A 15,175-nucleotide genomic window follows, 5' to 3' on the forward strand; every position below is an offset into this window, starting at 1 on the left:
TTTTTTTTTTTTTTTTTTTTTGTTAAGGCAGGCAGTAACTAAGTGGATAATGCCTATACCTTCAGTTTCAGCACAAATTACACTACTGCTGAAATTGCAGAATCAGTTCAAGTGGGAGCATGCCCAGCATTCCTCACTGTTTCATTTTCCCTCAAGTCTGTCCAAGAAAGCATCAAAATCTTAGAGCTGGTGCTATGAAACCAAACCTGCAGCTGCCTCTTCTCATCCTCATGGACAGGGATGCTCTGCATTTCATAGAAATTAATCCCAGTGTTTCCATTGTTATGCTACARCATTCCATTGTGCAACTCAGTGAAACATGCACATGGAAACTTTTACAGATGAGCTTTGCTGTAATTATCTTTTTACTCTGTCAGATTCTGATATGTGGTGTGTTTTGTACAGACACAGAAACCTTTCAATGCATATTGACTTCCTTTTTCTGTAAGAGCCGTGAAAGTTGCCACTTTCCTACAAAATATTTAYACTTAAATCAGAATCATAAGATAATTTGAAGTGGGAGGGATCTCCTGAGCTCATCTAGTCCATTATCCTTCTCAGATTTGTATACACATACAACTTCCTGAGGGGAGAATAATACTTTTGCCTTTTTAATTAATGTTTCTTACACTTTCATTAATAGTTTTCAAGAACAATAGTTTTCTGGGTGGTGGTATCCACCCAGACATGTTGTGATTTCCTTGTGGAGAGTTCCTGAAAGTGTGTGTGTGTTGTGCCTCCATTTCAGGATGTGCTGAGAATGGAGCTCAAGGCAAGCAATGGATGGAGCAAACTCTGCTGCTTGGCTGTCAGAGAGCAACTTCTCATGGGCCATAACATTAATTCCTGGATAATAAAATGGTGCTGGAGAGTCTCCTCTGCTCTTTATTCAAAATGAGAACAGGATTTCTCTACTTGCTCTCTGAAGCAAAAAAATCCATGAGTTACAAATAGCAGAAAAATATTTATAACTTTTTCTGATAAAGAAATTCCTTATGTAATTTCACATCCCACTGTATCAGATTTTATTTCACGTACTTTTCCCTACCTGCTAACACAAAGTAAAATATATGCATGACATCAGTGTGTGCATTTGCAAAAGCAAGTACCAGTAATCTAAATGTAAATATGTTTTTAAATGATTCCTGCTGTAGACCCTAGAGGAGGAATGAATAAATGAAATTTTGCCTGGTTTTCCAAAACAACTTTTTTTTTTTTTTTGCTTTGTTTTTAAACAAAGCATTTTTTTTTTTTTTTTTGCTTTGTTTTTAAACAAAGCATTGTAGCAAAGAATTTTCTAGGAGTTAGATCTTCAGAGTTTTTAAGGCTTTAAAACTGAAGCTTTTTTAAATCCTCTCCTTTTAAGCAAATGAACCCAGAAGAATCTACTGCCTTTGGAGCTTAAGCAAACCTCAGTGCATTTTTCTCTTGCTCTTTAATAGAAATGATGATAGGAACATCAGACTAGGCTGGAAGAAAACTTCATTGATATTTGGAAACAAAAAAATCTCRCCTGAGATTATGAGAAATATATAACTTAAACCAGTATTATCTTGAATAATCATTTTTAAGAATTGTAATCCATTATCATTAATATAGTTTTTCAAAAATAATGATACCCAGTATTATTTGCCAGATACTTTCCTTTGACAGMATTGCACATAATACTCTTTCCTTCAATTTTTTCAAACACATTTTTAATGATTCTTTCGTTGGACTGATTAATCTATGGATTAAACGACCTCAAAATAAATCATCACCTGAAATGTTCACCAACACTTTCATGTTTTTACAGCAAATCTTCACGGGTTTCAGCAGAAAACACWTTGTGTGGGTTTCCTACAGCTGTTATATTGGTGCCAGTACAATATAAATTAGATTGGTGTGAACATAAATATGTTCAGCTTGTGGTTCTTTGGTGTTAATTATGGAGACAGGCAATTTGAATAATTCCTTTCTTTTTTTTTTGCCATATGTATTCTTCACATTATACAACCAACATCTTTCTGTTTAAACTGTAAATGGTTTAAAGTGTGACTGTGTAGTTTCTTCAATTTAATTAGGTGTGGGGTTTTATTTTGGGTTTACTTTCTCTTCTCATTATAAGACTTTTTCTTTCTGAGTAATTTTAAATAATCATTAAGCATGCTGGGTTTTTGTTTTTGTTTTTGTCTTTCTCAGCTGTAGGTATCCAGATGAAACTTGAATTTTTCCAGCGGAAATTTTGGACTGCAAGCAGACAGGTATAKCTTAAATTGAAGTTTTCTTTGTTATTGAATCCACAAAGCTTTGTAACTGTGAAAGTGATGATTTTRCCACTAGCAAACTATGGTAAATAAACAATGTATTTGAAGACTTTTTTTCTGGTTTTACATTTGGGTTCATCATTACAGAAAAGGAGAATTCAGTGAACTGCAGTTGCTTGATCCCATATTTTTGGAAGCAATTAGAAAGTTTAGAAAGTTTATTAATTTTAGGCCCCAATACATAAAGAGCTACTTTGTTAGCTGGTTTTTCTCCCTTAGAAAAAGTGTAAACAGTAGACAAAGCATGATATTTGTTTCCAGTGATAGCAGAATCATGACTTTTCCCTGAGGTTTTCTCTCTGAATRAACTGCATTGCTGAATCATGGTTGGCATTCATCCTCTTCAATAAACTTTACCTAAACCATTCAGGGACAGACTTTGTGCTCACTGAAGGGGATAATCAGGAACCTTCTAAAGATTAGSAAATGCCATCCCTAGTTTGAGAATCGATTGGAGCTGTGCTGYTACAGAAAATAAACCCTGACCCCACCCCATCAGAAAATCATCTCTCACCCATGACTGGTCCCAAAGATCCTAGAATGTGGAGGAGACTGTGGTATTCAAAGCAGTTGAAATTGTTACAGAATTTATAAAATGTTTTATTTTGTAGTCATAAATGAGAAATTAAAATATTTTATTATTTTTTATATCACTTCAGTGTGCATCTCTCGACGGCAAGTGTGCTATAAGCTGTGATGATGAAGTAAGTATTCAAGAGATTTTTTTTCCATGTATACCTCTACTGCAGTAGAAGATAAAGCTGATGAATTTTATTTGATCATCTCACTGTACAATATGATCTTTTGGTAGAATTTGGAATCATCTTGTAAATATTATACTATTTAGATACTGAGACTTTTGCTAAGCCTGCTTACAGATACTCACGGAATTACAAGGTTGACAATAATTTCTGCTTTGTGAAGCCAGTTTGGGAAATAATTTGAAGTGGTGTTAAGGCATTTGTTTACTACTTAATTGTTAATTAAGAAAAAAAAAATCAGTTTTTTTTTTTAAACTATCAGTTTGAAGTATTTTCAGCTCCTCTCAATGGCAAGAAAATATCTGCTGAACTTTTATGGTATAAATTAAAGCATTTAGAAGTAAACATGAAGACATTAATGCAAACTGAATGGCACAATAGTCAATAAAAATGACTATTGATAGTAACATATTGATTGTAAATATAATTAAAAATAAACTGATRAATGTGTGATACCTTTAATCCTAAAACACAGACAACCTATTAATACCTACTAATACTTTCTTTTTTCTTGAGGGCTTTGAATTTGCTCATTTATTTTTGTTTTCCTGATGYCTMACATTTTATTTTAATGTTYTGTTTTCTTTSTTTTTCATTTTTGGTTTCTTAACCCATATTGCATTCCATTRCTGTTATTGTATACTGGAGCTGTGAAAAATACATAGAGGACTTGAACTRGATCAAAGTTTCTGTAATTCAGATGTGCTCTCAGACCTCAGTTAACATTCTTGCTGTGTTTATTCTGGACTTCATGCCTCCAGTTTTACAAGCTCAGGGACTCTCCACCTATGGAACGTTGCCCTTGAAATCTAAAATTCACTGAACTTGAACCTCTGGGCAAACCTGAGCATATTTCACTTGCAATACCTGTGAAACATTGTGAATTAAAACTCTTTCATACAGCTGTAGTCTATGCAAATGCWATTATCCCATGCATTGATCTTGTATCAGAAATCTGTTTGAGATTTGCTAATAGAGAGTAAATGCACCCTGCTGCCCTTTGTTTGTGCTAAAGTTAAATTGCAAGCTGTTTCTTTGACACAGTGATGAATAGWGGAAGTTATTTATCTTGCTGACAAGGGGTGAATGAATGGTCCTGAATGATTTTTTTTTTCCCTAATTAATTTTTCTAAAATGGATTGAAATAGAAACCCTCTTATYTTCACATTCCACTAAAAATATATACATTCCATTTATTGTAGTTATTCCAATAACAGTACTGCAAGTTTAGTATCTTTTAAAGTTCTGARCAGTGTTGGTGAATGACTAAATCTTAGAGATTTGAGACGTGGCCACTAATTCTTGAATCGAGCCAGTATTTTCCTGACAGCWCATAAGCCATAAAATATAAAATTAAGCCTCGACTTTTTCTTGTCCAGCATGGCTCATATATTTTCTATACTATGGAGAAATATTGTTCCTAAAGCAGTATCTTTAGATTAATCTTTGATGCATGAGAGCTGCAAAGAGGCATCCTCCAAAGATCTCTGGGCTGCCTTAGCCCCTGTCCTGGTGCAGTTAGAGGTTTCTGTTGGCTTTGGGGTGAGCAGCACTGTGGTGTCAGAGCTGAAATTCCACCCTTCACACCCCATTGAGGTTAAGGAGCTGCCTCTTCTCAGTGCATCAGCTCTTTGCCAGCATCATCAGCTTTTCACAGTGCATTTGCCAACTTTGGGCTTTCTAGCAGATCAAAGGTCGAAAAYGAGTTGTTCCAACTTCCTTTTTGACAGGTTTTCTGTCCAAGGGAGCCTGGAGCTTGGGTTCTCCTGTTAGAATGAATGTCCTGCATTTGSATTAGGGAGTGATGTTCCTTCTGAGCTTTTGCATGATTCCAGCTTTTGTTTTTTCAAGAAACACAACTTCAAGCCAGCATTTCAGCAAATCTCTCYTCTCTGGCCCCACAGAACAGTACCAATACATGGCCAGAATGAGAATCAGGCACATCCAAGCATCTTTGGAAATACCAGACAGCATTTTCACATCCTGCACAGCTACAGCTGCATGGGACTGCTTTCCTCCCTAAAACAGCACAGAGATTTTGCTGGATGTGCTGAGTGTAGCAGAAAGCATATTTTGTCACATTTCTGTACAGCCCATTTGCAGCAGGAAGGGTTTTGAATTAAAAACAAAGCCAGGAGGATTCCTGCATTGAAAGCCATTCTGCTTAYTTTTTTCCTTTTACAATGTCACAGAAAATTCAATTAGCAAGGATAAAAATGTTTGCTGATTTAGACCAACAACAGAAATACAATAAAGATTTAACACTGAGATAGGTATTTGGCAATACTGAGGAGAAGTTGAGTGATATCAGGGTTTGAGTTGAACCTTATGTTTAAAYTCTGAAGTGCAGTAATTAAAACTTTGCCTGTAGCAAGTAATTGTKTGAGGTTAAAATGGTGCAGTGTGTGTGTGGAGGGAGGCACTGATTTGGCCTTCCCTTGTTTTGTACAGTTCAGATGTCTGACCTACGAAAAGCTCACAGTCCTGCCTCTAAAGCCAGCTCCCAATTAAAAATACAATTTGAAAAGCTTTAGGAGACCTGTGGGGCCTCTTTTACAGAAGTTTCTGGTCCCATCCCCCAATGAACAAATTAAAAAATATTACCTGGTCCCCTGTTGGTTCTGCAGGCTGACACTGTGTTTTCATTAATACATCGTTAGGGTAATGACATTGGGCTGATGTTTTTCTCCAAACACAGAGAAGCCACCAGGATCACCAAAGTTCTGTGCCTTTGCAAACTTTGTTAGAAGGAAAGCTTTTAAGAATGGATTATAACAACACAGACTTTTGGTTTTTATGTTTTAATTATCTTATATCCTCCTATTCTGTACACATYTTTGCTTTGCTTTGCATGAAAAAAATGCATAAAAATTAAGTTGGATAACATCCCGTAAGGCAAGACTGCACTCACTTGGAATTTATGTTAAACCCTATAAAAACATGAAGGCTTTACCCATTTAGAATTAGAAGTAAAGTACATAATTAACTTACTACTGTATCCTAAAATCAAAAATTAAAATAGTATTTCATTATTTTTCAGACAATCAACTGTTACCTAATAGATAACAATGGATTTATTTTAGTATCTGAAGACTATCAGCAGGTAAGGGTAAGATTTTTCTTGAATCTTCTTATGTAACATTTTAATCTAAAATTATTTTTTTAATAGGCCACCATCTGAAAATGGTAAGGAATTGGCAACATAAATTTTTTTTAAATCTTTCTAAAAAGAAGGCATAGAAAGAATGCAAGTTGTTTCTCACAGAAGCTCCGTTTCTGTCTCCCATTGGAGCAGGGTTTGTTCTTAAACTGAGAAATGTTCTCCTAAAGAGCTTTCTTGATATAAAAGTGTTTGTCTTCTGTAAGAGAGTTTTAAAAACAAAAAAAAAAAAAAAAAAAAAAAAGAAAATTCTCTGTGCCATTTGTGTCACATGGAAAGGCTGGGGAGGGAGGGAGGAAGGGAGCTTTTACATTCAAGCTGGAGAAAATGAGATTTTACAAAACTGTTGGCTGAGGAGTTTGTCTTCTGAAGTGGATTACAGTCATTGGAGGATTAAAACTGAGCACTCAGCATCACAGTGGAGAGGACAGGGAATATGATTATCACGGAATCGTCGAATGTTTTGCTCAATCCTGCAAACCCTATGAGGGAACCMTCGCCATTCTCAATAACTTTTGCCTGAAAAGTGCTGGGATAGTGTCCCAGTCATGCAGAATTGTCTGAAGTTTATTTTTTTTTATGTGCTGGCATTGTGAATAAGAGTAGTCACACTTCTCCTTAGCGCTCAGGAGAACTAAATTTATGTTTACCATTACCTAAGAAATGCACTCATTATGGAATAATCTTGATACACTTAAAACAAGTTTGTCTCATTATTTCCCTTTTGTTGTTGTTGCTATTTACAGGTGCCYAGCTGTGACTTTGTTAGGGATTTGCCAATTCATAGTAGGCTGTGTCCAATMATAATTTTCCTTCCAAAAGAGGAAGAGATCTTCTGGTGGTCACCTGCTACAGCCAATACATATTCCTGTGAATATGCAATAGTTTGGGCAAGTGTGGCACCAGAACTAGGCTAGAAATGTGTTCTGACCTGTGTTTTTTTACTTMAATGAATCCAGGAGGGGCAGCAGAGGTGTCTCTCAGTTTATAKAAAGCTATAATAAGTTTACAGCAGTATATGTTTATTTTACATATGGTGTGTATACACTCTGCTGTGGATGCAGGAGGGGTAGGGAGGTGGGATGATGCCTTATCAGTTCCTCACCTGTCTGGGGTTGTTTCAGCGCTGTTTTCTTATGGGCTGTCCAAATATTGCCTGAATTTCTCTAAGAATCAGGTTTGTGGAGCAGARTAATTCTTCTGAATTGCACCTAAATCCCAATGTATTAAAAAAATAATGACAACCTGAGTGTGACTGCTTTGGGGGACAACTAGGATTTACAAAGCAGGCTTTTGTGGAGAGAACTGTCACTGAAATGTCTTCATAAGACTGGTGCACAAGTTGATAAATCAGGTTTATTGCTATCTAAGGTTATATGAGGCATTTATGGTTTGGAGTTCCTTGACGTTGCCTGCCTCTCCAGCAGTCTGGGTAATCTTTCTTCATCAGTCACCCAGGGCTCTCAGAGCTGGTATTTTTAGTCATGTTCCTTGTGTTTCTAGGAGACTTTGCATACCCATATGTTTTGGAAAATGTTCTAAGATTCCCCTGAGTAAAAAAATAAAAAAATAAAAAAATAAATAAATAAAGCAATACTTGCCTTTTAGGTGGAGGAATGCCTTTTTTTAGCTAGGGCTGTAACTTTTCTGCCTGCAAACTCCCAGGTGCATACTTGAGGTCAGCTAAGTTCCTTGTAATGGAATTGGGGTTTAGTTCATACCAAACCTATGGAATCCATGCAATTTGAGAGTGCAGTGCCCTTTCCCCCTCATAAATTGTGGGATTTCTCCCTTTAAACAATGAAGAGAAATATCCAATCCCTCTGKGAGTTGAGCCTTTAAAATAAAACAGGTCTTCCCGAGGTAGGAAAGTGCTGCTCGTGCAAGATTTTCCACTGTCACATGAAGGGCTGCAGATGACGAAGTCACTTCCATCCTACGTCCCAAATCCATAACACCAATGTTTGTTTTCTCAACAGAGATTTATTTTTATTAGTTCACAAGTACTGAATAGGGAYGAAATGAGTAATTCATCAGGCTGAGTGGTTTTAAGTATGAAATKACTCTGAATGGAGTTAAAATTTATAGGATTGATGAAATGTGCTGTTCCAGCTCCTTAAACAGGTCATGCAGGAATTATAAACAAYGCTTTTTAATGACTGTTTATGAAATCCTCTCAAAACCTGTTTATATCTTTTTTGAGTAACATTTTAATCACAAGAGTTTGTGATCAGATTAGTGTGTTTTCTTTGCAAGCTTTCGGTTTTGATGGCTTTTATTTCTGATATTAAACATTATATAATGTACCTCAATATATTGTTTAAGCTCTCACATCTGCTCAGGGTTAATAATATAATCCCAGCAACTTGCACTGACTGGGAAGTCCTCTTCAGATTTTATGCAGCAGCAGTCCTGAAAAACTGTCTGTGTAAATGTCAAAGSCACTCGTGTCAGATCCTGGAATTCACCAGTTTAAATTGCATCTTGTGTTGTTTTGCATTTATCTGCATTCTGGTAATTCCTTGCATTTCCCCCTTACAGACTGGTTACTTTTTTGGGGAGGTTGAAGGGGCAGTGATGAACAAGTTACTAACAATGGGCTCTTTTAAGAGGTAAGAATTAACTTTTTATCTGTTAAACAATGCTTTAACAAAAAACATCAAARTCATATAAAAGAAAGCCAAGGCTGRTACTGTGGYTGGATTCTCGTCTATTCCTCTTTTCTGTRCCATCTGAGTGTAAGTGGATGCCAGGCACATCAAATATTGAGAGTATTGGGGTCAGCCTGCAGTAAGTTTCTTATCAAAAGAATGTTTTATTTGACTGCAATGTTAAAACTGTGTCCCTCTCCTTTTCCCACTGGGCTCAGATGGAAAAGGGATTGGGCCATATCCACYCCTGAGCAGTTTTAATCAGCTCTAAGGGAAATCATTGATGCCATGTTATCATTTTGGTCTGTAAAAAGGTGGAGATTGCTCAAACTAGTTCAAAATAATCTGCTGTTGAAGGGCAAGTGTGTTCTGCCAGTAATCCATGTCCATTCATGTGCTAACTTACCTTTGAACATGGTTGTGACTACTGACCTGCTCTTGCTATCATTAAAAACTAACAGTGATTTCATGTGTTGTCCTTTGACAGAAATTATGCATACTGGGGAATTAAGAAAAAACTTTTCCCTTTAACCTGTAACTCACCACTGGAATCTCCATGGTTTTCACATGGTTTGAGAACTGTTCCATATTCCCTTGTCCTCCTTCAGCACAAGAGAAGTGCTGAAAATCTATTTTATACTTTTTCTTTTTATTTTCCTGTGCATTTCTAGTATGAAAAAAAAAAAGACATATTACTGATCCCAGGAGTCCCTGAGTTCAGTTATTACCTGTGAGGGTGTGTGCAGAGGCTCTCTGCTTTGTGGGTTGYTTGGTAATCCAGGTCTCTCAAAGGCAGAACGTTCCCTGTGCTGCCCCTGTGTGTGAGAGCTGAACGCCACTCCCAGGAAAGGAGACCTGAGATGGGAGGATCCAGCACTCCTGGAATCATCCCCAATCCCAGTTTTCTGAGGGTGGCCACTTATTTGTGTTTAGCACCACATTTTTAACAGATGCTGTAGGAGGGAGTGAAGTAATMACCTGTTTATAGACTAGATTTGACAATGGAAAATCTGTTTGTGTAAGAGATGAAGTATTTTATTTAATGCAAAGGAAAACATCCAGTCAGAACTAAGGGATGATGCTTTAATTTGTCCCAATTTGTTTTGTCCTGCCCACTAAAGCATTTCAAACAGAACATCTACTCAATGATTATTGATGGTGGGCACCACCATTGAGAAAACACGCAGGGCTTGAGCATTCCATCCAAAATGCACTGGGTGACTCTTTGGGATGGACCAGAGGCTGGGGTTTTGCTGGTCTTGGACTTCATTATTAGAGATTATGAAGCCATAAGCTCAGTGCAGCTGAGCTGTATACCAAGGAAAAYGTAAACACTGTGAGCCAATTATTCAAACATAATAAATTGATCACTGACAATCAGTTAAAGATGGGAGAGAATCAAAGTGGAGTAATTGCAAGTGAGCAACCTGCTGTACAGCAGAGAGCAGGAGAAAAAAAAAAATCCAAACTGTCTTTGAGCTGTGCTAGATTAGGCCTTTAAATAAATTAACCCAACAATATGAAGRAGTCTTTTCTGGTACTCATGAAAAATAGTCAGATGCATTCACCATATATTGAAGAAGATTAATTTGTCTGTGTTGGGYTGTGCTTTGCTTTTTCAAGTTTTATTTTATATGAAATAAGAAGAGAAAAGAAAAAGAGTGTTTGCTGCAGTGTCAAGATCTGTCATCAGTACCATTTCCATGGGCACTGCACACATTATCCTTGTCCTTGCTGCTCTGACCACGGAGCCAAAAGCTGAGAGCGAGCTCTGTGTGCTGCAGYTCTGACAATACCCACAGCCATCCTTCCTCTCCATTTGCTTCTTACATGGCATGGGCTGCCCAGCAGGTGAATTGGACGGCCCTGCCCTGTTTGAGCTGCTTGTGCTGACTTTGGGAGGTTCTGTGGGTCCTGCCCTTCCCTGCAGAAGAGTTTGCTGATGACCCCAGCAGCCCTGGGGATGGGAGTCCCCTCTTCCTTCACCCCCAAGCTCCGGTGGCAGTGCCAATGTGTGCTCCCACCTCGTGATTCCTGACAGCTTCCAGGCTCTGCACCCACAAAAGSAATGAAATAACCCTTTGTCTGCTCTCCCAGCTCCCCCTGATTTGGAGTGATACAGAAGTGCTTTGTAGGATTGAGATGGAAGTGCTAAACAAAAGGGGGTTGTTTGCTACTGACGGTATTTCTTTTCAACCTGCAGCAGGATGAAATTCAATTTTTGTGTTCGCTGTTTATTTTTTGAAAGTGAACTTAAATACCTCCTTCCCTCCTCGATTTCTTTAAACTCAGTACTTCTTTTGAATTATGTGTGCATATGTATGTATGTATATTTTCTTAGTTTATGGGGTTTATAATTAGGGAGAAAAATTATATCGGTGCCTGCGCTGCGACGTGACATGCTCTATGATTTCATTTAGCAAAATTATGTTTATCTTATACCTTAAGTATTGCACAYRGTTAAATAATTTAAATATGATTTAAATGCATTATTAAATAAATTAGGATGTGCTTATGGAAAAGTATCTGCTTCACATGACTTAGAAAAGTTTCTTTATGGTTTTCTCAGCACTTTGTTTATATAAAAACACTGAAAAAGAATTCAACAGCTCAAACCATGAAAATCTAAAAAACTAACACTAACATCAGGAAAATTAAGGGCTATCAAAGCAATGAGATCCCTAAAGAAATAAACATAATAAATCTGTAARAGAAAATGAAACATCTCTTGACTTCAAAACACTTTCACCCTTCCAGTAGGAGGAAAACTAAGCAATTCTATACGACAAATCTGGAAGCAGCATCATTTCCTCTCACAGTTCTCTTTCCACCAGGCATCCTCTTGCACAGAAGAATCTTTGCATGGGTATTTGGTATTTAGCAATTTCGTAGTGTTGGTGTTTGGCAATATTGGTGTTTGATCACACTGTCAGGGTGTAGGACTGAAATCCTCCTTTCCCAGCTGCTGCTGCTCCCTCTGCCACATTCTTGCTGCTCTCAGAGTTTCTCTTGTTTCTCAATTTTTCTTGCAGTGCAGATCCTTCACCTGTGCTCTCCACATTCACATGGAGGCAGAATTTCATCTCTCTGTCTTGATTTGCTTTATAAGCAAAACCTAGCAGGGTTRTAAGTGTATAACAAAACAAAAATCCCAAATTTCTAAGCTGCTTACAAGGAGTAGAATATTCTTTCAGCAAAATCACAAAAGCAGTATGTACTTTCTCAGCAAAAGGATGCAGTTTTCTCTGAGGCAGGGCAGCCTCCAAATGAAAGATATTTTTCTATTTGGCTAGTATTTGTTATTTAAGAATTTGATTAACAAAATTTTAGTATTTTCTGTGCTAAATGGACACTTACACTTAAAATCTGTGTTTGTTTTCATGTGGATTTTCAGTCATGGATTTTGCTGCTTATTAATTGAGCAAATTGTAGATTTAGGCTTTGGAGAAGATCAGTGATAGACTGAAGGAACATTCCAAATTGCAGTCATTGGACAAAGTGCTATTACCAACAAGATTTACTTTTTTGGCATTTAGCAGATGTGCATATGGTACCTGCACACTGAAACACCCACATTGCTGTGGGATATGCTTTCTGCTCATATTTTGTTCATGTGATATCTAAAATGAATGTCCTAAGTCTGAGTTTGGGCACTGTTAGAGTTTATGTCTCTGTAAATATTAACTTTATTTCAGTGTATTTATATAAAGAATCAGTTTATACACTTAAGGAGAGACACAGGCATGTGTGCTACATAAATGAGTTCTCATTCCATGTTCTGTAAATACAGGTTGAGTTTTAGTTTTTATATTGTTATTCCTTGAGAACCTTGGCAATTGGGAATCACTGAGTGAAGAAAGCAAAGATATGTGATGACAAGTATGTTTTGTCAAAATGCTGTAATTTATTTTTATTCTTTCCATTGATTTTGGTGAAAGGTTTTATCCTGGCAGCTTCTGGAYGCTGATAATCCATCTGTCAGTGCAGGTGTGGGAGCCAGAGCAGCAACAGTCTGGGGTTTCTTACAGCATCCTGCTGCCTCCTCACAGGAACCTCCCTAGGCTGAARAAGTGTATTTTTCCTTCCCACCATTCACCACTGCCCCTTTCCCCTTCTTGTGACAGTGCCAGACAGCTGCACATCTCTGTCTGAGCTCATGAACACCTTCCCACCACAACCAGCTGTGGTCACACTGATTTCTACACAYAGTAAAGCACAGTGTCAATAATTAGGATTTTTGAGCTATTGACTTCCTTTGCTCAGCTCTTTAGAACATTTCTCTTTTTCCTACAGACTTGACTTTTACTTCTATGGTAAAAAGCTTATTATTCCTACACATTATTTGAAAAATCACCAATTCTTGAACTGGGGACAAAACACTTGAGATTTTATGCATTGAAGATCTTTCAGCTGCCACAATTGTCAGTGATGGTATTTTACTCTACCAAGTAGAAATCCACGGGTGTGTTGAAAACCTGGCTGAAAGCAATGGAGTGCATCTGCCAATATATCCTGTGCTGCTGGTAGGTCTAGGAAGTTTAATTTTCTTGAAGCAGATTTGCATTCAGTTGTAACATTACAAAGTAGGAGAGTGGAATTTACTGTATCAGGAAATTGACAATAAAAAGGTTTTCACTGAGATGTGTTTGGCCCCTGAAGTTACATAAACTGACAATGCACATTTTGGTGGCGCTAAGTTATTTTCCATCAGTTCAAGGTGATTGCTCACAGCGTTTGTCCTACAGCTGATGCTGAACACAATTGATCTGTGGAGCTCAGACATAAAATCTGACAGCGTGGTAGTGCCAGAAAGTCTCAGGAATGTCATCTGTAGCAAGAGGAAAGCTCCCCTGGGAGGTGCTGTAATACAGAGCATGGCTTGGCCATCCAGATGGGCTTAGGGAGCTGCTCCTGGCTCTGGGCAGCCAGACAGGATCCAGTCAGCTGCAAAATGTTGTTAAAGCTGAGATGGAATCACTTCAGAAAGGGTGATCTGGAAGCCTTTCTTCTGCAACACTGAGGTCAGTCTTTCTGAATGAGAAGGAAGYGTGTTTCCTACAATCTCAGAAGGACTTTAGCAGTAAAACAACACTCTGGAAACAACACCTGAGCACAGAATCACTGCAGTGTCTGAGGCCTCTGCTTTGACTACAAATGCTCTGGTGCCTTTTRTAAGGAATAGGGCTGGAAGAATTTGCTTTCCTATTACATTTATAAGAATAGAACCAAAACAACTGGAACTGCAATTGTGAATGCCTTGGAACCCATATGATGCCRTTCATAGTGACAGAGAAAATACAARTGGTTCAATACAATTCAATACAATTCAATACAATACATTGCAGTGCTCAAATTTCATCCACTGATCTTTGAAATGTGCTACAAAATTCCTACTTTTTGTAGCAATCAAGTCTTTCAAGATATTTTGCAGTAATGCTTTCACTGATGTATTTTACACATCCTGTGTTACAGTTCTTTGAATCATCCTTAGAAAATCTGAGCTAGATGTTGAATAAAGTTAYTGAGATGGCAATACAGTGTTCCAAACCCAAAACCTATTCCAGACTTTTGTTCAGAAATTTGTCTGCTATGTGCCTTTCTAAGGATGATATTCAAGCCTTTCCAAATAACAGTTCTGTAGTGTTCCATTTGATTTTGAGGTTGTTTATTAAAAGCCTTCCCTTCTGCCATCACTCCAAAGTTTAGTATTTCTTTCCCCATTWAATGAAGGGTGTTCTAAATACATGSATTTATTGGCTTGGCTTCTCTTAATCATAATACAAGCTTAGATTGCTGCATACTCCCTACAATAAAATAAGACGATCAACAAAAAATATAACTTAGCATGTTGGGGTGCAATATTAATTATATTTCTGATTATTTGTGTGAGTACATATTTCAGTCTTTTAATACATTTTATTCTTTGAGCATTTAAAGAAACTCTTGAATCCCTTAGAATGTAATAATTACATGAGGAATGTAATACATGCACAAATGCTGAGGGGGGAAAGGCTTTTACCAATATTTAAAATCAAGTTCAAATTAGAATAGATATTTCACATGATAATAGTATATATATTCTATATATAGTATAGAATATTATAGTGGCATGTATATAATAATATATATATATATAATAATGTTATAATAGTATTTGATTAACACTGCTTAGAAGAATAATGAAGTCCACTGATTGACCAAGAAGTTCTGCTGTATGAAACTGAAAGTTGAGACATTGATTGTGCTTTCAAATACAAAACAGTCACCAAACTTAGTTAACATACTGAAAAAAACAAA

At 37.1% G+C, this 15,175-nt stretch overlaps 1 protein-coding gene across 1 annotated transcript in view; it reads left to right on the forward strand.

Moving 5' to 3' along the window:
• The window catches only part of CACNA2D3 (calcium voltage-gated channel auxiliary subunit alpha2delta 3), a gene marked incomplete at its 5' end in the record, with an annotated part of 215,312 nt that overhangs the window by 173,838 nt on the left and 26,299 nt on the right, over positions 1-15,175 (forward strand). The window contains 4 exons of the mRNA XM_057373420.1: positions 2,182-2,243; positions 2,966-3,010; positions 6,108-6,170; positions 8,769-8,839. Of these exons, the coding sequence (XP_057229403.1) occupies positions 2,182-2,243; positions 2,966-3,010; positions 6,108-6,170; positions 8,769-8,839 (241 nt within the window). The remainder of the gene's footprint in view (positions 1-2,181; positions 2,244-2,965; positions 3,011-6,107; positions 6,171-8,768; positions 8,840-15,175) is intronic.

This window comes from Malurus melanocephalus, unplaced genomic scaffold (genome assembly GCF_030028575.1).
Source record: "Malurus melanocephalus ecotype Western Australia unplaced genomic scaffold, MMel_1.1 scaffold_196, whole genome shotgun sequence".
Classification (NCBI taxonomy): domain Eukaryota; kingdom Metazoa; phylum Chordata; class Aves; order Passeriformes; family Maluridae; genus Malurus; species Malurus melanocephalus.